This window comes from Phyllobates terribilis, unplaced genomic scaffold, assembly GCF_046119375.1.
Source record: "Phyllobates terribilis strain yellow unplaced genomic scaffold, ASM4611937v1 Scaffold_1__5_contigs__length_1240528914, whole genome shotgun sequence".
NCBI classification, from domain to species: Eukaryota; Metazoa; Chordata; class Amphibia; order Anura; family Dendrobatidae; genus Phyllobates; species Phyllobates terribilis.
Window position 1 is genome coordinate 295,575,074 of NW_027362761.1, and position 24,164 is coordinate 295,599,237.

Consider the following 24,164-nt stretch of genomic DNA (forward strand, 5'->3'; position numbering starts at 1 on the left):
GTGCACCAAAATCATAACTGGATTTTTTCTCAGTAATGATGAAAATTAATGTTAATACGCAGTTTGAGTGTACAGTGGGGTGGGGGGAGGGGCAGGGGATGGATCTCTGCAGGAATAATGAAGATCTCCATTTTTTTTTCTCTTTCCCGCATTTACAGTGGGGAGGTGCAATCTGTCAGCCTATCAGCAGAGCACACACGGAGCGAACTGCTTTTTTTCACACAAGCAAGGGCATGTGTCATTGGCAGTGTATGTCACATGTCCTTGCCCTATAAGACCCAGTCATTTTCCCCGTCGCCACCATTTTCTCACTGCTGCAGCTGCGTGTTAGACGGCACCGCTGTTGCTGTGTGCGCTATACCTTGTTAATTTAAAGCCAATTTTCGCACAAATCTACAGATAGCTTGGGAGTAGGGAATAGTTGTGATTGCAGTCCTTTTAAGGACTAGGTTACAGCATTTCCTACGACTTTTATCAGGCAGGTCTGTGCTCTTAAATAGATAGGTTGGGAGTAAAGACTAATTGTAATTGCAGTCCTTTTCAGGACTAAGTTACATCAGTTCCTATCAGTTTTTGCCAAGCAGGTCTGTGCCAGTGCTGTGCAAGTTTTTTTCACAGCATTTGGCTAAATCTAGCAAAGCTAATCCTTTTTGGCCTATTGCAGAGTGTGTTAGTCAGTGGAGTAGCCTATCTGTGTTGCAAGCTACACCACCTGTGTATAGAATACCAATTTTTTTACTGCACCTAGTGAAGTAAAACCTTTTGGGCATAGCATCATTCTATTAGTCCATCTATACTGACCTCCATAAGGTTGCAAATTGAATATAATTTTTTTCTGCATCTAGCTCTGAAAAAATATTTGGGCTTCTAGCAGTGTGTGGGACTTGTTCTATTAGTCCATCTATACTGACCTCCATCAGGTTGCAAATTAAAAATAATTTTTATCTGCATCTAGCTCTGAAAAAATATTTGGGCTTCTAGCAGTGTGTGGGACTTGTTCTATTAGTCCATCTATACTGACCTCCATCAGGTTGCAAATTGAATATAATTTTTTTCTGCATCTAGCTCTGAAAAAATATTTGAGCTTCTAGCAGTGTGTGGGACTTGGTCTATTAGTCCATCTATACTGACCTCCATCAGGTTGCAAATTGAATATAATTTTTTTCTGCATCTAGCTCTGAAAAAATATTTGGGCTTCTAGCAGTGTGTGGGACTTGTTCTATTAGTCCATCTATACTGACCTCCATCAGGTTGCAAATTAAAAATAATTTTTATCTGCATCTAGCTCTGAAAAAATATTTGGGCTTCTAGCAGTGTGTGGGACTTGTTCTATTAGTCCATCTATACTGACCTCCATCAGGTTGCAAATGAAAAATAATTTTTATCTGCATCTAGCTCTGAAAAAATATTTGGGCTTCTAGCAGTGTGTGGGACTTGGTCTATTAGTCCATCTATACTGACCTCCATCAGGTTGCAAATTGAATATAATTTTTTTCTGCATCTAGCTCTGAAAAAATATTTGGGCTTCTAGCAGTGTGTGGGACTCATTGTATTAGGCCATCTATACCAAGCTCCACCAGCTTTTAAATTAATAATAATTTTTAGCTGCATCTAACCCTGAAAATAATTTTTCTTCCCAATAGTGGTAGCAATAGAAATATGGGGCGCGCGCCTGGCTTACAAAAATATACGCTTCATAACAAAAAACACCAGCCTAGCGCACTGCATTAATAAGATGGCATCATCGTCTCTCCCAGCGCTAGGCCTACTACCCAGGCTAGCATTCCTCTGCCTAAAACACAATGTATGGGTCCGCGCTAGCCACTATGCTGAGGGGTCTAAAGCTGCTGCTAACGCTTTATAACAATTCAATTGGCAGATTTTCACAGAGCTCTTCCACAACGTCCACCCATCGGGCAACAGTTGCCCACCTTCCCTATGGGATCTAGTGGCGAATAGTTGATGCCATTAATCAGAGCGTCAGTTGCCCCGTCGACGTGGCAAGCATACGGTAAGGCATGGGAAGAGTGGACACGACTAGTAGCAGGCAGACGGGTTGACCAATGTGAACAAGCCAGATCACAAGTCACCATAGAATTTCTCCACCAGCTAATGATGAGGGGCATATCAGGGGCGTCAGCGCAGCGGTGTCTGACCGGAGTAGCATTTCACTTCCAACTACTGAATTGGGGAGATGTGACAAAGATTCATCATCAGACAATCCATAAAAGGGAGGAAAAGGGGTCAGCCAAGTCAGGAGTGTAGATGTCCCGTCCCGTGTCACTAAAACTGATTTCTCACATCATATCCTTAACACCATTAACTTGACACTCACAATTTGAAGCAACACTACTGTCTACTGCATTTGTGATCGCCTTCTTCGGGGCGCTATGCATAAGCGAATTAGTCCCCCAATCCAAAATTACCACCAGTGGAGGCTTATTACACCAGGACGTAGTCATAGCCAATAATGCAATACGTCTACGCATACACAAATCGAAAACGGTTCCAGCGGGCAGGGGCACTTGGGTACTTCTACAACCCACAAACGGTACACTGAGTCGGGTAACAATAGTAAAAACATATCTAACCATCAGATCACAAAGTAATTTCTTCCTATCACACATTGATGGAACGCCATTATCAAGATACCAGTTCCAAGCTATATTTAATAAATGCATAACATCGGCAGGGAACCACCCCAAAGATTACGGGACACACTCATTCCGCATAGGCGCTGCCACGGAAGCAGCAAGAGCAGGACTGTCAGAAACGGAAGTTCAGAGGATAGGGAGATGGCGATCCACGTGTTTGGCAAGATACATAAGACCGGACTTGTTATCCTAACGTGGTTTGTTTCTTTTACAGGTGACGCTAAGCCAACAGTGTGGGTGATAGGCCATTCGTATATATATTGGGCAGAAAAAAGGGCGAAAGTCCGCCCAGGCGGGAGGAAATTAGAGTTTCATAACACATATTTCAACTGGAGGGGTATTAGAGGCCTGCTATGGCCACAGGTACTAATGGAGGTAATCAAGGTAGGGAGAGAGGCAAGATGTCCGGTCATCTTAGTTATACAGGCCGGGGGAAACAACCTAGGTCATCACAAGAGCGCATAATTAATGGCAATAATGAAACTAGACACTGAGCGCTTCAGAGAATTTTTCACAAAACTAGCTATAGTATGGTCAGAGATTGTGCCGATAGCGGTATGGCAAGGTGCGCGAGACATCACGGCCATCGAACGGACAAGGCGGGTAATAAATATTCGGATGGCAAAATTTAGAAGAGACAGAGGTGGTGTAGTGGTACGACACCGACAACTGGAAGGAGATAAAGCAGGCCTCATACGGCCCGACGGTGTTCACTTAATGGATATTGTACTGGACATATTCCTGTCAGGACTCCAGGACGGAGTGGAACAAGCGTTAAGAGTGATGGATGGGGGTCAGAGTCCTGCATACGAGTACGCAGGATCCTCCGTGGCCTGGAAATAGAAAGGACATGTTGGAGAGTTACACTTGTTGGCCAACTTGCCGGAGTGGAGACCCAGGGCATGCTGCAACAAGCTGAATTATTTTAGAAATAAAATGCCTTTCTAATGGAATGAGTATAAAGAGTTAATAAAGCTATGACCGATCCTCACCCATCCAGTTGTAAGAGTTACATTATTGTATTGTCAAGGAAAGGGGGGCGGTAGGGGGGCTGAGCGTCTGGGCTTGGTTGGGGGTCCCCACAGTCTGCCTAGGCTAGATGCATTTAAAAATTCTTATTAGATACACAGGCGGTGCAGCTTGCTTCGCAGCTGGGCTACTACGCCCAAAGTATTGCCTAGGCTAGATGCAGTTAAAAATTCTACGCTGACTAGCAGACACTGAAGATTTGGAGCAGACCTCTGAGTAAACAGCTCTTCAGACTCAACCATCTGTGTTACCCCAAGCCATAGTGTATGTAGTTTCTTACAGTTAAAAGGGGGGGGGAGCGACCCAACCCACCTGGAATTGACGATGCCAACGTCACGTAAGACACAGCAAGGGGACTCCAAAAAGAGTCTCCATTTTTTCCCAAAATTGTGGCACAGACACCACTTAACCCTAGAACGCATACCTGGGGCCTCGCAGGCCCGCCCTGTTAATTGTTTTCTATTTTCTGCAAGATTACTTTAGTTAGAATTTTGAAACTCTAGGTATTCTTCATGTATATAGTTGTTTGTCATTTGAGTTTGAGTTATTCCATATTATTTGCACACGGGCCTAAAAGGCCCCAGGTATATGAAAGTGTAGATTTTTATGGACATGCGTTCTAGGGTTAAGTGGCATCAATTGCCCCACAGTTGCTTAAAACGGTTGGTGAGGTGATTTTACCAAATCCTCAAGCTTTTAGTCTCCCAAGGATAACACAGGGGTAGAAAAGTCCTTGCGAATCCATGATTTGTTCATCTTTATGAACGTGAGTCTGTCTACATTCTCAGTGGACAGCCGCGTGCGCTTATCCGTCAGCACACCACCAGCAGCGCTGAACACACGTTCAGAGAGAACACTGGCCATTTTTCCAGATTGGAATACCAAAATGAGCAAGGGTCCAGTGACACAGTCATGGCTTCGATGTTCACTTGGAGATACTCCTGCACCATCCTCTCTAGGCATTGACTATGTGTCAGACTTCTTGTCTCCTGTGGCCTTGCAAAGGATGGTCTAAAAAAGTGGTGAAACGATTCCACAAAATTGCTGTTACCAGCAGATACTGTGTTACTGTTACGGTTTGAGTGATGAAGACTCGACAGTCCCACGGTTGGCAAGTTAGAACTGTGAGATTCACTACGTGCACCACTGGTGTTTTGTGGAAAAGCACATGTAAGATTCTGCAACAGCGTCTGCAGATACTCCTGCATGCGTCAATCCCTTTTTATGGTAGGAATTATTTCGGCAAATTTACTTTTGTTCCGGGGATCTAAGAGTGTGGCAACCCAGTAGTCGGGATTACTTCGAATTCTGACAATCCGAGGGTCATGTTGCAGGTAGTGCAGCAAGAAGGCACTCATGTGTCTTGCGCATCCAGGAGGACCAAGTCCTTGTTGTGTTGGTAGCGAGGTAAGAATCATGCTTCCTTCCTCTGCCCTCTCCCCCCAACCTCGCACAACAGAAATGTGATCAAGGTCTCCCTCATCTGATGAGTCTTCCATGCCCATCGCCAGTTCGTCCTCCACTTCTTCCTCGGCTCCTGCACCTTCCTCAACAGTTTGGCTGCTACCATGCGCCCTGGTTAATCCCTCTCCCCCACCCTCCCATGCCTGCCGCCTTGGTGCTGCCAACCGTCTGGACCTTAGAGATGTTATCCCTTCCGCATACGACTCCTCCTCTACTTCCTCCACCTCCTCTTGTCCCACCACCTGACTCTGAATTCTGTTTAATGTGTGCTCCAGCATGTAAATCACCGGAATAGTCATGCTGATAATGGCATCGTCGTCAGCACTAAACATCTTCGTCGCCATTTCAAAACTGTGTAGAAGGGTGTGTGGCGCCCCTGAGGGTTCAGTCGCCACAGAGTTACTGCATCTCACCCAGAGGTGTGGTATCTCACCCTCAGGTAAGGAAGGCGTATGGCTCGGGACCCTAACACCTGCATCCAACACATACCCGCAGTGGGGGTAGGGCGAGATTGCTCCTAAGGGAGAGCACAGTCCCAGGTCCCTAGCTGGTGGGAGGGTCCTATGTAGTGGGTGCTTAGGGGAGCAGCTTAGGGGAGCACATGACAGGGAGAGTATAAATAGGAAGCCATCTTAGAAAGAGCAAGCCAGTCAGAGGAGGAAAAGTGACAGGAGCTGAGGCTCGGCATGAGCTCTGCTCCGGAGGTGGGCCTAGCCTGGGAGGCCCAGGACTGAAGGAGAGAAGAGAGGAGTGGGAGCAGGAAGGCTACAGGAACCGAAGGGACCCTAGGGCTACGGGCCGTGCAGAAGGCCACCCGTACTCCCGCTGCTACCAGGAGGTAGAGGGGTCAGGCCAGATAAGGGGAACCGGTCCCTCAACTAGCGGAGAAACAGCAAGGCTCAACTAGAAACCGGAGGCTGCAGCATTTCATGTACTGCAGGCAAAAGTCCACACCAGTCTCACTAAGAAGGTAGCCACATAGGACCCAGGGGACGGAACACAAGTCGCCCGCCAAGGCCCGAGGATACCGGATAGAAGTGTCACTGGGTGTGAGGTGCAGGGAGAAGGCCAGAGAAAGGACACACAGAAGGGGGTCCTGCTAAGTACTCCGGAGCTATTTGGGGGTGGACTGAGCCCCTCACTGAGTACGCACAGCACGACGGGTGAGATTGCTCTGGTACCTGTAATCTGGACTGCAACAACTGTGAGTAAAGATCTTGGGACTGCATCACACGGACTCTGTGTTCATTACTGACTCCCTGCACTACAACCACCATCACCCACCCACACTGCCCTGAAGCTACACTCTTCCTGTGGTGAGTTATAATACCATTGCGGCAAAACCACCAGCTTCAGAGGACTGTTCCGCAGCGGCGGCCCCTTTGGCCGCACTCCACAGGTGGCATAGTCGGACATTATAAAATCCATATATACAAATTACCCTTGGATTGACCGCCCTGGGTCACAGACCGGGTCACCGCCACAGTGACTACAACCCCCAGCGTCTACCGGCCCGGCTCAGGGTACCTCACGGCCCAGGGGGCGCGTCAACTTCATAGGTCCCTGATCTGAGGCCACAATCGCTGCAACATGTGCAGAGTTGAATTCCACCGTGTCGGCACATCGCATTTCAGCCGGTGAACTGGCAGGCCCAACGACTTCTGTAGAGATGTAAGTCGTTGAGCTGCGGGATGCGAACGGCGGAAGTGAGCACACAGCGACCGTGCCCTCTGCAGAAGGCCATCTAGTCCGGGATAGTGAGCTAAAAATTTATGGACAACCAGGCTCAATACGTGAGCCATACAAGGCACGTGTGTGACATTGCCCCGGTGAAGGGCCGCACCCAGGTTTGCAGCATTGTCGCACACGGCCTTCCCTGGTTGCAGGTCCAGTGGAGACAACCATTCATGAAACTGGGTCTCCAGAGCTGACCACAACTCCTCAGCTGGGTGACTCACATTTCCCAGACATTTCAAAGTAAACACTGATGCCGTTGAGCCCTGCTGCCAGCATAGTAAGGAGGTGTGCAGGATTCCTTCTGCGCAGTTAGAAAGCAGGTGCAATTACCAGACAGGCTTTGGGTGCAGGTGGAGGACCGAGAGGAGGTTGAGGAGGCAGAAGCAGTGGAGGAACTTCGAGATAAAGAGGATTGACGCACAACTCGTGGGAACGGTAAGACTTGGACAGCAGCCCCTTGTCCTGCTGTCACCATACTTACCCAGTGCCCAGTCAGCGACATGTAACGCCCCTGTCCATGCCTACTCGTCCAAGTGTCTGTGGTGAAATGCACCCTGTCACACACAGAGTTTCTCAAAGAAGCGGTGATGTTGTGTGCGACATGCTGGTGGAGCGCAGGCACACCTTTCTTTGAGAAGTAGTGCCGACTGGGCATCTGGTACTGGGGCACTGCGACGGACATAAGGTCTTGAAAATCCACTGTGTCCTCCAGGCGGAAAGGCAGCATTTCTGTAGCCAACAGCTTGCAGATGGTGAAATTCAACCTCTTAGCTTTGTCATGGCTAGGAGGAAATGGTCTTTTACTTTTCCACATCTGAGGGACCGAGGGCTGGCTGTTGTGCTTAGACGGGGTTGAGTAGGGTGTCCCCGGCAAACTGCCGGTCTGTGAGGAAGATGCAGGCGGACATGTTAGGTTGCCTTGATCCAAAGGTGGTGCTCTCGATGTCAGAGAGCGCTCAACACCAGCAGGTGTTTCCACAATGAACTGATGACCTGCCAATCACACTGGCTGTTGCAGGTAAAGAGGTGGCAGGTCTGCGTCCAAAAACATGTGTGACTGCTGTCCCCCCAGTCACAAAGGATGAAGAGGCCGCGGATGCACAAGATGGGGCAGACGGTGGTTGGCCCAGCCTGCTAGGCCGCATTGTAGCACAGTGAGCTTCCCACTGCAACTTATGCTTCATATCCATGTGACGGTACATGCATGAAGTACTCAAAGTATGGATTTTTTGGCCTCTACTTAGCTTTTGGTGACAAATATTACAGATAACACGAGTTGGGTCATCCTTATCGATCTGAATAAATGCCCAGGCTATGAAAGGCTTAGAGCCCATGCGACCTGAAGAGCCACTACGACTTGTGGTCAGAGGCAGAGTTGTGGTTGAGGATGCAGTTGTTGACGTGCTTCCAGTACTCCGTCTCTGTCCAGGAAGGTGCAACCTAACCTCGTCGTCAATAGCATCTGTGACGCCCCGCTGCGCTTGGTATCACAGATCCTAGAAGAGTGTATTGATGGAATCCTCCACAAGAGGCCCCCATAAACATTCACACATCTCCACCTTCCACCTCAGACCAGCAGAGGGAGCCTGTTAGGGATATAAATAGGGAAGGTGGAGCTAGGCAGTTCAGTTCCTCTGAAGAGTTCCTGCAGTAGAGAAGCCTAAGAGAGGTCAGTCTGCAGTGGAGCTCAGTCTAGTCTAGAGAACTCAGTTAATAGTTCAGCAGTGGAGCACGAGGCTCCTGCTAGCTAGATTCAGGGAGCCCAGATAGAGCTTAAGGTGTGCCGGCGCCATAAGATTGGTGAAGCGCGGCAAGCTGCCGTTAGTGTGTATAGCCTAGTGAGGGCCCGAGTAGGCCGAAGGCGAGTGGCGAGTTAGTACATAAGGGGCAGAGGAGCTTAACCAGCTCACCCCGAAGCATTTACCGGACACCGGATCCGAGCTTACCGGGATCTCTATGACCCAGTAAGGCATAACCGGAATCCCTGGAGAACTACAGGTCCCAGGATCGCTAAGGTGCTGATACGTAACAGAGCCAGGAGACGCTTAGGCCCCGCATACTGGGAGCGTGAACTCCAAGAGAAAGCCCTACCACAAGGTCAGCCAGCGCAGGACAGAGACAAAGTTAGGCCTAGCTCCAGGCAGGTCAGAAACTTACTACGCAGAGGCAAGAAACAGGAGGCCCTACACCCGCTCATTGGGGAGGATCCTGATATGCACCCTTCACCCTACAGTGCTCCGGGATGTGCCTGAATTTCCTCCAGTAAAAGGTACTGAAGTGACTACCGTGTCCGTTCCCGTTCTTGCTCTGACCCAGCTGGGTCTCGCCTGTCCTGCATTCCCCCTGCATACGCTGCCCTGAGACCTAGCTCCACCTGTGGGGAGCTATACCATCGAGCTGCCTTATCACGGGTCTCAGTGGACTGCTGCAGCGCTGGTGCTTCTCACCAGATACCACAGGTGGCGTCACGAACTCTTATAAAATTAACAATTATCCACCCTTTTAAAGAGTGACAGGGTACGGGCCAGGGAGCCGACCACCGCGACATCCCCAAGGCCAGGCAAAGGCCCGGGTACCGAGTCATCCCCATCCCCTGGGCTAGTCACATCCTCCTCCACCTCCTCCGCTGACCTCATCGACTGGCTGACTGTGGGTTGACAGTAAGTGGGATCTCCAACCTCGTCATCATCACCCTGTGTGTTATCACACCCGTCGTCCTCAAAGCCAACCTCTTCCTGCCCTGACCAAAAAGTCAAGTTGTCGCTCCAATCAGGTATTTGAGTCTCATCATCGTCTTCATCATTGTCTCCACCAACAGGAGTTACAGTTTGGGAACGAAGGTCTACATTATGCTCAGAACCTTCTTCATCTGGTCCTGGATCCGACTTATAAAGATTCTGGGCATCAGTGCAGATCATTTCCTCGTCTGGATTAACAGAAGCTCTGGAGCAGACCTCCGTTTCCCAGGCTATAGTATGAGTAAACAGCTCTGCAGACTCAACCATCTGTGTTACCCCATACTCAGACGGGCAGCTGGAGACTTGGGAGCTGTGAGGAAGCAAGTGTTATGTTCTGCTACCAGAGCTAAGGAAAGAGAGGAGATCTGTCCCTACGATAGAACTCAGCTTAATCCCTATGATGTAACAGGGAACCTGATCCTGCGATCAGACCTGCTAAAGTCCTAAGCTAGTCTGTACGGAGACCTATAGATGTGGGGAAGGAATCCCTACAAGTACTAAGGACTGGGAGGAATATGGGACACCTCCTAACAGAAATAGTAGCAGACAGACGAACAAACAAAATATATAGAACATAGAGGTCAGTGGACCAAGCAAACTAACAGAGCAAGACACAGAGCACAGGCTAGCTAGAAAGTAGATATACAATGAAGTCCAGCAAAGCCAGAAGGGCGGAGCAGGCTTAAATAGGCCAACAAGGTCATGTGACCAGCAAAGGAAAAAAAAACTAAGAGCAAGGTTCTAACAGTACCCCCCCTTCTAAGAGGATCCTCCGGATCCCCTAGGACCAGGCTTATCAGGAAATCTCCTGTGAAACGCTCTGATAAGTCTGGACGCGGAAACATCATCCGACCTCACCCAAGAGTTATCCTCGGGACCGAAACCTTTCCAGGCCACAAGATACTGCAAACTACCTCTATACCGTCTAGAGTTAAGGATGCGAGAAATTTCATATTCCCCATCCTCCACCACCGGAGGAACAGAGGCAGAGGCGTCACAATCCGATACAACAGCTTTTTTCAACAGAGAGACATGAAATACCGGATTAATTCTCCAGGAGGTAGGAACCTCCAACCTAACAGCAGATTGGTTGACAACCTGAAGCACCTTAAAGGGCCCTACAAACTTGGGACCCAATTTCTTTGAAGGAATCCTCAACCGCAGATTCCTAGAGGACAACCAAACCATGTCACCAACAGCGAACAAAACCTCCTGTCGTTTCCTATCAAAGTAGTCTTTAGATTTTCTGTTGGCCTCCTGAAGATTACCACGCACATCCGTCCAAACTCTCTCCAAATCACCGGAAAAATTCTCCTCCTCAGGCACGGCAGATCCCAACTTGGAGAACGACCCAAACGACGGATGTCTCCCAGAACAACAAAAAAAAGGCGAACAACCAGCAGAAGAAGATGTATGATTGTTCAGAGCAAATTCAGCAAGTGGCAGAAACTCAGACCACCCCTCTTGATTGTCTGCCACAAAACAACGCAAGAACTGCTCAACATCCTGGTTTTTCCTTTCTGTCTGGCCATTAGATTCAGGATGATATCCGGACGAGAACGACAAATGAACTCCCAACCTATCACAAAAGGCACGCCAAAAACGAGCCACGAACTGAGGACCCCTATCAGAAACAATGTCAGTAGGAACGCCATGAAGTCTGACAATTTCCTTGACAAAGGCCTTAGCGAGAGTTTTAGCGCAGGGCAGTTTGACGAAAGGAACCAAGTGACACATCTTGCTAAAACGGTCGACGACCACCCAGATGACAGTAAAACCCTCAGAGGGGAGAAGGTCAGTTATAAAGTCCATAGCCAAATGTGTCCAAGGAGCACTGGGAACCTCCAAAGGACAAAGCAACCCCGCAGCAGGAGTATGTGAGGACTTAGATCTAGCACATATAGTACATTGACGCACCCACTTAATGACTTCCTTCTGCCATCCAGGCCACCAAAAACTGCGACCCACCAGTCTCTTGGTCTCAGAGATTCCGGGATGACCTGCCAACCGAGATTCGTGACACTCAACAAACAAATCTCTCCTAAAGGTCCCAGGCACAAATAACCTCCCATGAGGAGTGTTAGAAGGGGCATTCTCCTGTGCTTTAAGAATCTCATTTTCCAAAACGGAGTCCAAAGCAGCTATCACAACACCTTCTTGTAAAATGTTCTCCTCTTTCTCAGCACCGACTATGGGAGAAAAACTGCGAGACAAGGCATCCGCCTTAACATTCTTAGTACCAGGGATATAAGTAACGGAGAAATTAAACCGCGAGAAAAACAGTGCCCACCTAGCCTGACGGGCATTCAGGCGCTTGGCAGCATCAAGATATATCAGATTTTTATGATCCGTAAGAACCTGAACGGGAAATTCCGCACCTTCCAAGAAGTGGCGCCAGTGTTCAAATGCAAGTTTAATAGCCAATAATTCCAGATTACCAATATCGTAATTCAGTTCAGTCTCCGAAAATTTTTTTGAAAAAAAGGCACAGGGATGTAATCCATCCCCGTTATCCTGAGACAATACTGCGCCAACCCCCACAGAGGAAGCATCAACCTCAACCAAAAACGGCCTAGTAACATCAGGCTGCATAAGGATGGGAGCAGAGGTGAACCTCTCCTTGAGATACACAAAAGCTTCAATGGCCTCAGAAGACCACTGAACCGCATCAGCACCTTTCTTGGTGAGATCAGTCAGAGGTTTGACAATACTAGAAAAATTTTTTATGAATTTTCTATAGTAATTGGCGAAACCCAAAAACCTCTGTATCGATTTCAAACCAATAGGCCTAGGCCATTCCTGCACAGCCTGAACCTTAACCGGATCCATCTCAAAACCTTTGCTGGAGATAATGTAGCCCAAAAAACTAATTCTCTGTACAGCGAACTCACATTTCTCCAGCTTAGCAAAAAGCAAATTGTCCATTAATAACTGTAATACCTCACGCACGCTCCGCCAATGAGACTCCAGATCCGGCGAATAAATCAAAATGTCATCCAAATACACAACCACATTTTTACCGATCAAAGGTCTAAGGATGTCATTAATCAGATTCTGAAAAAATGCAGGAGCATTAGTAAGACCAAAAGGCATAACCAGATTCTCAAAATGACCCACAGGAGTGTTAAAAGCAGTCTTCCTTTCGTCACCCGCCTTCATGCGCAACAGATTGTATGCCCCCTTAAGGTCAATTTTAGAGAACCACTTGGCCCCCATTAACTGGTTAAACAGATCAGGAATCAATGGCAGTGGGTAAGGATTGCGTACAGTAATTTTGTTAATCTCACGAAAATCCAGACAAGGACGTAAACCGCCGTCCTTTTTTTTTTACAAAAAAAAATCCAACCGCCACAGGAGACTTAGAGGGCCTAATGTGACCGGCGGCCAAACTTGTCTGTATGTATTCCTCCAAAGCCTTCCTCTCAGGAATAGTAAGGTTAAATAAACGACTTTTAGGAAGAGTCGCTCCAGGGACAAATTCAATAGAACAATCATAGTCTCTATGGGGAGGCAAAACCTGCGATTCCTTCTCAGAAAAAACTCTCCAAAAATCCTGAATAGGAACAGGCAATTCTCCCCTATCCAAAGCTGCAATATGCCCATTACAACACTTGTCATAACATTTATGGCTCCAGGATTTAATTTCACTGGTAGACCAATCCAGTACAGGATTGTGAAATTTTAACCAGGGCAATCCCAATATTACTGGAGAAGGCAAGTTATTCAACACTACCAAATCCAATTTCTCATGGTGAACACCATTAATAGTGAGAGGAAATTCACAGACCTTGAGAGTAATATTCTTCAAAGGGGAACCATCCACAGAAACCACAGCAATGGGGGATGATAAAGGTTCAGGTTTTAAATTGAGTCTTTCCACGAATCCCCCATCAATAACATTCAGAGTAGACCCACAATCGACAAACACCCGAAATTCCATTAATTTTTCCTGAGCAATCGTGGAAGCAGCTAAAAATACACCCTTGGAATTTAAACAGGCAATACGGGCATGACTGACCATTTTTTTTTCTTTCTTCATACGAAGCTCACAGCCTTTAATCAAATGACCAGATTTTCCGCAATAGAAACACAAGCCTTCAAAAAATCGACGGTCTTTTTCTTGAGAGCGAGGTGCCACCGATCCAATCTCCATCGGTTCACCACTGTTAGTACACACATTCTCATAACCAGAAACTGACATAGCAGAGGATTTGCTCTCATTAACCCTTGCACGCAGTCTTCTATCCACCCGTATAGCTAATTGCATAGCCTGTTGCAAATCTTCAGGTGTAGGATAAGCAATTAGCAGGTCTTTAACCCTTTCACTGAGCCCAGCAAGAAATAGACTTTTCAGAGCAGAATCGTTCCACCCTGTTTGAGTAGACCAACGACGGAAATGAGTACAATATTTTTCCACATTACCTGATCCTTGTTTTAAACGTCTCAACTCAGTCTTAGCTGATGCGACACGGTCAGGATCATCATATAATAGTCCCAAAGCAGAAAAAAAACTATCCACTGATCTGAAGCATGTATCACTAGGTTGCAAAGAAAAGGCCCACTCCTGAGGCTCTTTGCGCAAAAGTGACATTATGAACCCTACGCGCTGGGATTCATCCCCAGAGGACTTAGGTCTCAAACGAAAATACAATAAGCAAGCATTTTTGAATGAAAAAAATTCTCGGTGTTCACCAAAAAATAAATCCGGCAAACATACCTTAGGCTCCAAGAAATGTGCTCCAGGACAGTTACTCACGTGCTGACGGAGCTCGGCCACCTCCAGAGAGAGTCCCTGCAGGCGATGAACCAAATCCTGAACCGACACCATGATGGAACAGAAAAATCTTTCCTTAGAGAATTTGCTGGCTGGACTTACTGTTATGTTCTGCTACCAGAGCTAAGGAAAGAGAGGAGATCTGTCCCTACGATAGAACTCAGCTTAATCCCTACGATGTAACAGGGAACCTGATCCTGCGATCAGACCTGCTAAAGTCCTAAGCTAGTCTGTACGGAGACCTATAGATGTGGGGAAGGAATCCCTACAAGTACTAAGGACTGGGAGGAATATGGGACACCTCCTAACAGAAATAGTAGCAGACAGACGAACAAACAAAATATATAGAACATAGAGGTCAGTAGACCAAGCAAACTAACAGAGCAAGACACAGAGCACAGGCTAGCTAGAAAGTAGATATACAATGAAGTCCAGCAAAGCCAGAAGGGCGGAGCAGGCTTAAATAGGCCAACAAGGTCATGTGACCAGCAAAGGAAAAAAAACCTAAGAGCAAGGTTCTAACAGCAAGTGCGATTGGGGTGACACCTCTGAGGACTGGAGTATTTGTGATGTTGAAATTGAGGTGGAGGAGAGCCCACTTGAAGGAGCACTTGATATCCGCTGAAGCATCTGCTGTTTTTGTGCCTCATCTGGAGTGAAATAGATCACTCTGTTTTTAATGACTCTATATGATATACGAGTTTCACTTTTTATATTGAAGAACTGAAATAAATTAACTTTTTGATGATATTCTAATTTAGTGAGATACACCTGTATACACATACATATATTTGTAGAAATAAGATAAATATAAATATATATAAAAATCCATAATTTAATTCTCTACATATGTTATACACCAATCCAAATGGTATTATATATATTCAAACATTTATAAAGAACACCATATATATGAGGATACTATGTAATAACGATTTTTTTAAAATTTCATCAAAAACTGCATATTTATTATATACATATTTTAAACATAGCGGACAAGTCACCACACAAAATAACTATTTCACATAAATACACTTATCCATATCTGCACACATACGTGCAAAAAATACTCAAAGTGGGGCTTCTTGGATATAATATAAGATGTTGTAGAGTGTCCATCAGAAAAATATGCAGAAAAAGCCAATCCAGTTGAAATCTGTAAAATATGCCTGAGAAAGAAAAAGGTGAGAATTAAAACAGAATAAAACATAACAATTCACATGGACCCAAATAAAAACCCTGAAAAAAACCCTAAGAACATTCTTATAGGAAGGGAGCGAAGCTCAAGACATCATTCAGCCCATTAGGATGAACGCATCCGACTCGCACTATCCATTTTGTCTCCAGTTGTGCGAGACTTTTTTTCCAGTCTCCACCATGACAGTTTACATGAATGCGCTAAATACCAAAGGCCCTCAACTGGCTGCCGTCACAGTTGTGAAATTGTTTGAAATGCTTCGCCAATGGTTTAAGTTGAGAGAACTCTTCCACAGTAGCGGCATTTTTTTATGTCCCTTACATGCTCTCTAATTTGTACCTTTGGCTGTCTCGAGGTTAGACCAACATACACCAATTTGTATGGGCAGGAGGCATAATAGATTACCCCTACTGTACTGTAAGTAACATGCTGGGTAATCTGGAACTTGCGTGTTCCATCGCTGGAGAAAAAATCCGTGGAGTGTACCATATTGGGGCAAGCGATACAGTCCAAGCAGGGGGAAAAAAAACATTTTGCTCCTTTTGACCCAAAGGGGTTTTCTTTCTTTGGGCCTTTATATAAACTATGCACAAGGGTGTCTTTAAGATTAGGTGCATGTCTATATGTAATGGATGGAAAATTAGTTGTACATCTGTCCAAAGTGGGGTCCATTTTTAAGATGGGCCAATACTTAGAAAGTGCTTCCTTCATTTTCCACCATTTGCTGTTAAAAGTGGAGATAATCTCACCTGTTGAGGTGTCTGTTTACGCTTAGTCTGAAGTAATTCTTCTCTCTTGCTATGCATTGCCCTCCTGAAGCCCCTCTTTATGTTCCGATTAGAGTATCCAGGGTCCTTAAATCTTTCACTCAACTGATGTGCCTGCTGAATGAAAGAAGAATCAGTAGTACGAATTCTGCGAGTACGCAAAAATTGACCCATGGGGATCCCTTTCATCAGATGTTGAAGATGTGATGAGATGGCATGTAGGAGGGAATTGACTGCAGTGTCCTTTCTATATACCTCAGTGTTGATGATTCGTCCCTCACCTTTGATGATCTTTACATCCAGGAAATCCATCACATTCTGGCTATATCTGTTTGTTAATTTGATGTTTTTCTGATTAACACCAAGGTTCTGAATGAACATTTTCAAATCCAATTCCGATCCCTGCCATATAAAGAAAATGTCGTCTATGAAACGAGTCCACAATAGGACATTCTCAATTGACAACACAGGAAATGAAAAGAAAATTCCTCTCTCCCAAAGCCCCAAAAATAAATTAGCGTATGAGGGCGCAAAAGCCGCCCCCATCGCTGTACCTTGTAGTTGTAAGAAAAAATTACCTTTAAAAATAAATTAATTATGTATCAAGGCAAAATACAATAGGGTAAGGAGAAATTGAGCCAGGGAGGGGTCTATGTCAAGACTTCAATCTGCTCGTCAGACAAACTAATGTCTGATAAGTTAATGACCTGTAGTTTTGAAGAATCAGGCATCTTATCTGAATTCTTCCTCTTCCTGTCATAACCTCTGTTACAGTTGGTTTTGCGCTTTCGCTTTCTCATGGAATACCTTGCCCCACCATGTTGAGACTCATTTTCATCATCTGTCGAGGAAATGGACATGTAGGATGAAACACTTGATGTTGATCATTTCTTAACGTTGGCCTGACGCTAATTATATACAGTATTGAATCTGTAATCATGTAGGTCAAGCTGAAATTTACTCATTTTTCCATCCTGTACATCTTTTTCCCATGCCAAAAATTGTTTATCAATTTCAGCTTTAAAAACCTCCAGACTTGCTGGGGAAAGAGCTTCTTTCAGCTTCATCTGATTAGTTTCAATCTCCACCTCTATGGCTTCCTAACTCTTCTTATTGAGACCAATAAGTATTTCAATAAGAGATTGCAAACTTCCTCCCATAAGAGATATCTAATAGTATTCTGAACCTCTAAATTGGATCCACTTTCTGTAGAACTATTCTGAATGACGTCTCCATTAAAAACCGTATCAATTCGGAACAACCAGGACTGGTCTCTGGATTTAGTGTCTATTTAGACCACGAAAAAAAACTCTGTAAAAATACAGAAAAAGACATTACCCAATGGGCCAAAATCATGAAAGGCTCACGTCAAATAAATTCAACAAAACCCAAACCAAAATACAAGGATTAGAGCCATAAATAAAATACAATCTTTATTACACATATCAGAAATACATAAAAAAAATTTTTAAAAAGAGTGTCAAACAAAGGCAAACTATCCTAATAAGATATGTTTAATAAAGATTTTGTATTTTATTTATGGCTCTAATCCTTGTATTCTTGTTTGGGTTTTGTTCACTTCCATAACAGCTGACAGACTTCCCTCACCCCGACTGTAGCGGGTAAACAAGTGGAGGTTCTGCGGCCAGAGACCTGTGTGAGAACACTTGCCACTGTGACTGAGGAGGAAGAAGCAGCAGATGCAGTTGATGGGGTGGTCGGTGGTTGGCAAGGCCCTCTAGGCCGCATTTTAGTGCAGTGAGATTCCCAGACAAACACATGTTGATCGCGCATGTGCAGATTCATGCATATAGTAGTCAAATTATTGCAAATTTTGCCTCTACTGAGTCGTTTTTTACAAGGTTGGCAGATATCGTGAGTTAGGTTATCCTTTGCAATCTCAAAAAGGCCCAGGCTAGGCAGCCCTTGCCGCCCCTGCGAACCACAGACCCGCAACTGCTGCTGGCCACAGTTGTGGCTGAGGATGCAGTGCTTGTCGTGGTTGCATCACTCCGTGTCTGTGCGGGACGCTGTAACGTAACCTCGTCTTCCTCCACTCCCTCTGCTGAGCTACTGAGCTGCGTGCCTCGGGATTCACACCAAGTGGAGTCTACAACCTCATAGCAAAAATATTAGCACAAAAGATTTATATACAGAAATATGGCCTGGTTTCTGGAGCACGCTATTAGCACAAAGAATTTAGATTCAAAAATGTGGACTCCTGGCTGGAGAACAATATTAGCACCACAAAATATTTAAATGCTGAAATGTGGCCTGATTTCTGGAGCACGCTACTAGCACAAAGAATTTAGATTCGGAAATGTGGACTCCTGGCTGGAGCAAAATTATTAGCACAAAAGATTTATATGCTCAAATTTGGCCTGGTTTCTGTAGCACACTAGTAGCACAAAGAATTTAGATTCCGAAATGTGGACTCCTGGCTGGAGCACAATATTAGCAACACAAAATATATATATATACTGAAATGTGGCCTGGTTTCTGGAGCAAGCTATTATTAGCACAAACAATTTAGATTTGGAAATGTGGACTCCTGGCTGGAGCAGAAATATTAGCAGGACAAAATATTTATATGCTGAAATGTGGCCTGGTTTCTGGAGCACGCTATTACCACAAAGAATTTAATTCAGAAATGTGGACTCCTGGCTGGTGCACAATATTAGCAGCACAAAATATTTATATGCTCAAATGTGGCCTGGTTTCTGGAGCAAACTATTAGCACAAAAAAGTTAGATTCGGAAATGTGAACTCCTGGCTGGAGCAAAAATTTTAGCAGCACAAAATATTTATATGCCCAAATTCTGGAGCACCCTATTAGCACAAATAATTTAGATTTAGAAATGTGGACTCCTGGCTAGATCAAAAATATTAGCACAAAAGATTTATATACTGAAATGTGGCCTGGTTTTTGGAGCATGCTATTAGCACAAAGAATTTAGATTCGGAAATGTGGACTCATGGCTGGAGCACAATACTAGCAACACAAAAGAGTTATATGCTGAACTGTGGCCTGGTGTCTCTGGACCACCCAATTAGCAAAAAGGATTGATTTGATGGAAGGTCGATTTCACTGCCACACATGATCCTATCTATCTTAACTAGCTGACTGAAAATCAACCGCCTAGATAACTATCTGACTATCCTGTAGCAGTAGCAGGAGCAGCCTCTCTGCGCTGTTACACTGACAAAATGGCGCCAAAACAATATGTCCACTCTTTATATGGAGAGGGACATGTGACTTCGACAGCCATTGACATAAGCCCTTGTGTCTGGATGTTGTGGATGGTCTCTGCGCCCTAACTGGCTACCAGAATCTCCACACATTAAGTTAAGAGAAAAAATAAATCATTTTAACAGTCTGCCGCTTCTCTGACCTCTCCCCACACCCTCACTTCATCAAACACGTCCACACCCTCCCCACATCAAACATGAGCGGGGGGCTCATCATACAGCACCACTATCGTAGCCAAAGTCCTAACAAAAGCATTAGTGGAAATGCAATCATTTAACGAACTTTGGCCGAATTTTGCCTATTTTGAGGAAAATGCTTGGGTGTGAACACGAATTTCGCGCCGACTTAGAGATGAGTGAACTTTTTCCAAAAAAACGTTCGCCAATCTCAATCTATGACTCATTTTTCTCTTGTTTATAACAATGTAGATGATATGAGTAGCTGGATCATTGTTGGATGATCACAGAACTGTATGAAAACATTTCCAGAATAATAACTGTTAAAAATGCATATAAAGGGGTAGACAAGAGTCAAGACATGAAAAGGACCGAAGACATGTAAAAGACTTACAGATTGCTTGATCTATAAAAAAGTATGTTTGCTGATGGCGTGTACATAGGGTAAGGTTTATATTTCATAGTAAGGATCACAAGTTATACATTCATACAGTGACAATCATCTAGATTTTTTTGTAGGTGATGATTCCAGGAAAAGTTCTCTGTCATTAATAAGTTTATTATTTGCAGGGTTTGCTGATAGACAGAGCTGGAAGACGGGTTCTCATCATTGGAGGATATTCCTTGATGGCGTTGTTTTGTGTTGTGTTAACAGTGACACTTAAATATCAGGTAATTATAAATAACATTTTTTTTCAAGAATCACAAAGGGCAATTTTCATGGCTCACCACCCCGCCTGCCATTCTAATTACTGAACGGTCTGTTCTCATGCTTGGCAGTATGATTGCTGCCAAGCTTCCTTGTTCTTGCTGGTAAGCAGACCAACGCAGATCATTGTATTTAAATTTCTTCTTGACATCCAGTCCTCGCCAGTTTTAAGTGTTTATTGTGTTGCCTGATGTTATGCCCAAAGGTGGCGCAAGTGGATTTGTGGACCCACTGTGCCACGGATCGGGCCTACCCTGGAGGGGCATGACTAAGCGGCTACCTTGGTGTTCACTGGAGCCTCTAGTGGGGAGGTCAGGCTTGTGCGGCAGTAGCAGCTGACTCCAGGGGTCAGGTTAGCTGACACTGATTAGGGCTCCATTCGGACTTAGTAGGTACAGTTCAGGATCAATGACACGGAGATTCAGATAGGGAAATGTTCAGATACTGGCTGCACCAGGACCAGGGGAATTTGGGAGCAGGACTGGCCGCACCAGAACCAGGGGACAGGAACTTCGGGGAAAGGACTGGCCATACCAGGACCAGGGGACAATGTTCAGGAACTAGCCACTCCGGGACCAGGGGACGAATTTCAGACACTGGCCGCTCTGGGACCAGGGACGAGGGTTCAGGTACTTACCACTCCGGGACCAGGGGACGAGGATTCAGGCACTGGCTGCTGCAGGACCAGAGGATGAGAGTTCAGGCACTGGCCGCTCCGGAACCAGGGTACAGGCACCAGCCACTCTGGGGCAAGGAGACAAGGGTTCTGGCACTGGCCGCTCTGGGACCAAGGGACGAGGGTTCAGGCACTGGCCACTCCAGGACTAGGGAACGTGGGTTCAGGCACCTGCCGCTGCAGGACTAGAGGATGAGAATTCAGCCACTGGCCGCTCCTGGACCAGGGGTACAGGTACAGGACGCTGGACGCACCAGGGCAAGGGGACCTCACAACTCACTAGTAGTCCACCTTACTGACTATTGTTGCTTGGCAACTTCCTAGGGGAGGAGTCTTTTATACAAAATGCCTCCCAGCTATTGGCTGGGAGTCATCTTACAGGTGTACTACTTATGCTAAATGCCTCTCACCAACAAGCTGAGGGCATTTAGCAAAATGCACGCTGCCCCTTTAAGAACGGAGGAGCGCGTACTATGCAGTCCCGGCGGTGCACACACAGAAATCAGGGAGCAGGAGCATTCCAGTGACCGCACTGAGGTCCGGGGGCGGTGAGTAAGCCGGCATCCCTGCATGGAGGGAGAAGAGGACACCATGCAGGGGTGTTGGCAGCAGCGCTACATTTGAGCAAGCTGGCTAACTAATAATTGGCTGTTTTATCTGGATTGACACTTGTACTTGAATCTGGACTGCCTAAATTAATGACTGCTGATATTTTCTTTGATGTTGTCACTGGCCTCAACGTTGCTCCTTATAATGTAACTGCCTGCTGATTGTGACCTTGATACTGTCTGTACAATTTTGACCAGGTTTTTCAGCTATCCCGCTGTAAACTTTCTCCATTGGCAAGTAGCTAATATGTGGGTGCAGTCCAGGGGCCTTTGTCGCAGAGGCCAGATTCCTTTACAGGGGTGAAAGGGTGGACACCAAATTGATCCCGAGGACCCTTTAAGAGGAGAGGGTAGCGCAAAAACTGTCAGCAGAAGCCCTGTTAAGAGACAGAATCCACGTGCAGCCCTAATAATACATAGAAGAAGGATAATGGCAAAAGGAATAAACCATAACTAATACTAATAAGATCATTTTTTTGTTATTTTGTAGGACTCTTACCCATGGGTTCCCTATTTAAGTATGGCAGCTGTGTTAGCCTTTATGTTAAGTTTTGGTCTAGGACCCGGTAAGTAAACTATGAGAAAAATAAAAACAATAGTGTTTCCTCAGAGAGCAATATATAGTTGTAGTAAATATTATGGGCACCCATGAATATTACCGTAAGTACACCAAGTAAAAGGTCTCTTGAAATAAAGAGTTGAAATGAATGAAACTACAGAAAAACACAGGACACAAAAATAACAAAATAAAAACTTGGAAGTGAAAAAGTATACAAAACCGAAAACAATGCCAAGACTTGATTAATGGCACATTTTGTTCAGTTTGAAACAAAAGACAAAAGCAGACTGATTAATTAGATTCACTTATCCCCACCTCATCAGTGCTCATATGACTTTAATTAGCCAATGAATTGATGTTTTGTTGCTTTAAAAGGTCAGTTTCATTCCATGATCCTTGTTCACAATTGCAAAGACAAAAGAACTGTCTAAAATGCTATTACGTATCAAAGGATTGGCAAGCACTCTGTCATTTGGCGAGGTGCTGGTGGAATGGGGTACCAAGACCCTAGACAAAGGTGGGAGAAAATTCAACGCACTTTCTTACGATTGAAGTGATGCATAACATTGTCGTTGTTTCAGAAGAAATAGGGGAGACCCTTAAAGGGAGAGTTGCAAGATTCAAGGGGTGCCAGGTGGCTGCTGCGCTGTTTCATTTCTTTATGGCGCTCCTGAGCCTGTGTGTGCTGCACATGTGTTTCTTCTGAAACAACGACAATGTGATAAAGACCCTGGTGGGGTCTAAACATTTTTGTTGTACTGTTGTCACAACTTTCGCTACAAATATAGATGTTTGCTTTTACGAATAATAACTTTGCATCACTTCAATCGTAAGAGTGTGTGGTGAATTTTCTCCTACCTTAAAATGCTATTACCATCAATCATAAGCAGTCTAACGTGTAGACGACCATCTCCAAAGACCTTGGCATCTCAGCTTCAATAGTTCAAAGTGTTATCAAGATGTTTGCTACCTATAAAACAATCAAGAACATCCATGATGTGGAAAGAGAATAAGGAAAGAGGAAAACTTGATGAGAGCAAATCCTAGGAAAGGTGGTTAGAAGTATGGCAAAGAAACTACATACAACATCTAAAGAACTTGTATATGAAGTGAAGTCGAAGTGGACCCTACTGCCTAAAAAAGGCTTGAAAAAGAGTAAACTGAACTTTTCCAGAAGTTAAATAGATAAACCATAAACCTACAAGGAAAATGTTTATTTTAGACAGATAAATTCTAACTATAGCTCTTTGACAATGCATATCAAGGTTAAGGTTGTAGGTGGCAAAATTAAGTCTATAAAGAATAGTACTCCCAACTAACAGGGAAACATGCTGGATGATCTATCATGTTGTGGGGCTACTTTGCTGCCTCTAAGAATGGAGATTACAAGAACAATATAGTCTGACAATTGATGACCTCAAGCGTAAGAAAACTAGGCTTAAGTCAAACAAAAAAAAGTACTGTTTAAAACTGATCAGCAATGAGTCCTGATCTCACTCCAATTGAAAATCTTTGGAGAGGGTTGAAATCTGCTATTGGAAAAAGGAATACTGCAAATATTGAAGAGATTGAGAAAATTGCAGTGGACAATTGGAAGTAACTACCAGTAGACAGGTGCAAGAAGCTCACAGACGACTACAAAAAAGTTTGGAGATCAGTTTCCAGCAGAGAGAGACTTGTGATGCTTCTATCCATCATCACGTCCACAGGTAATGAATAAAATCAAAGTCATTTATTATTCCATGTTAAAATTAAAGATTAAAAACATTCTTGAAAAATAGTGCAAAAAATATCCGGGATGAACCTTACGAGTTTCGAACAATTC

The 24,164-nt window shown here is 45.0% G+C and overlaps 1 protein-coding gene across 3 annotated transcripts in view; it reads left to right on the forward strand.

Moving 5' to 3' along the window:
* The window catches only part of LOC141258197 (solute carrier family 2, facilitated glucose transporter member 11-like), a 311,675-nt gene that overhangs the window by 272,160 nt on the left and 15,351 nt on the right, over nucleotides 1–24,164 (forward strand). For all 3 annotated transcript variants that reach the window (XM_073673201.1, XM_073673198.1, XM_073673209.1), the window contains 2 exons: nucleotides 20,358–20,459; nucleotides 22,271–22,346. In XM_073673201.1, coding sequence (XP_073529302.1) covers nucleotides 20,358–20,459; nucleotides 22,271–22,346 — 178 coding nt within the window. The remainder of the gene's footprint in view (nucleotides 1–20,357; nucleotides 20,460–22,270; nucleotides 22,347–24,164) is intronic.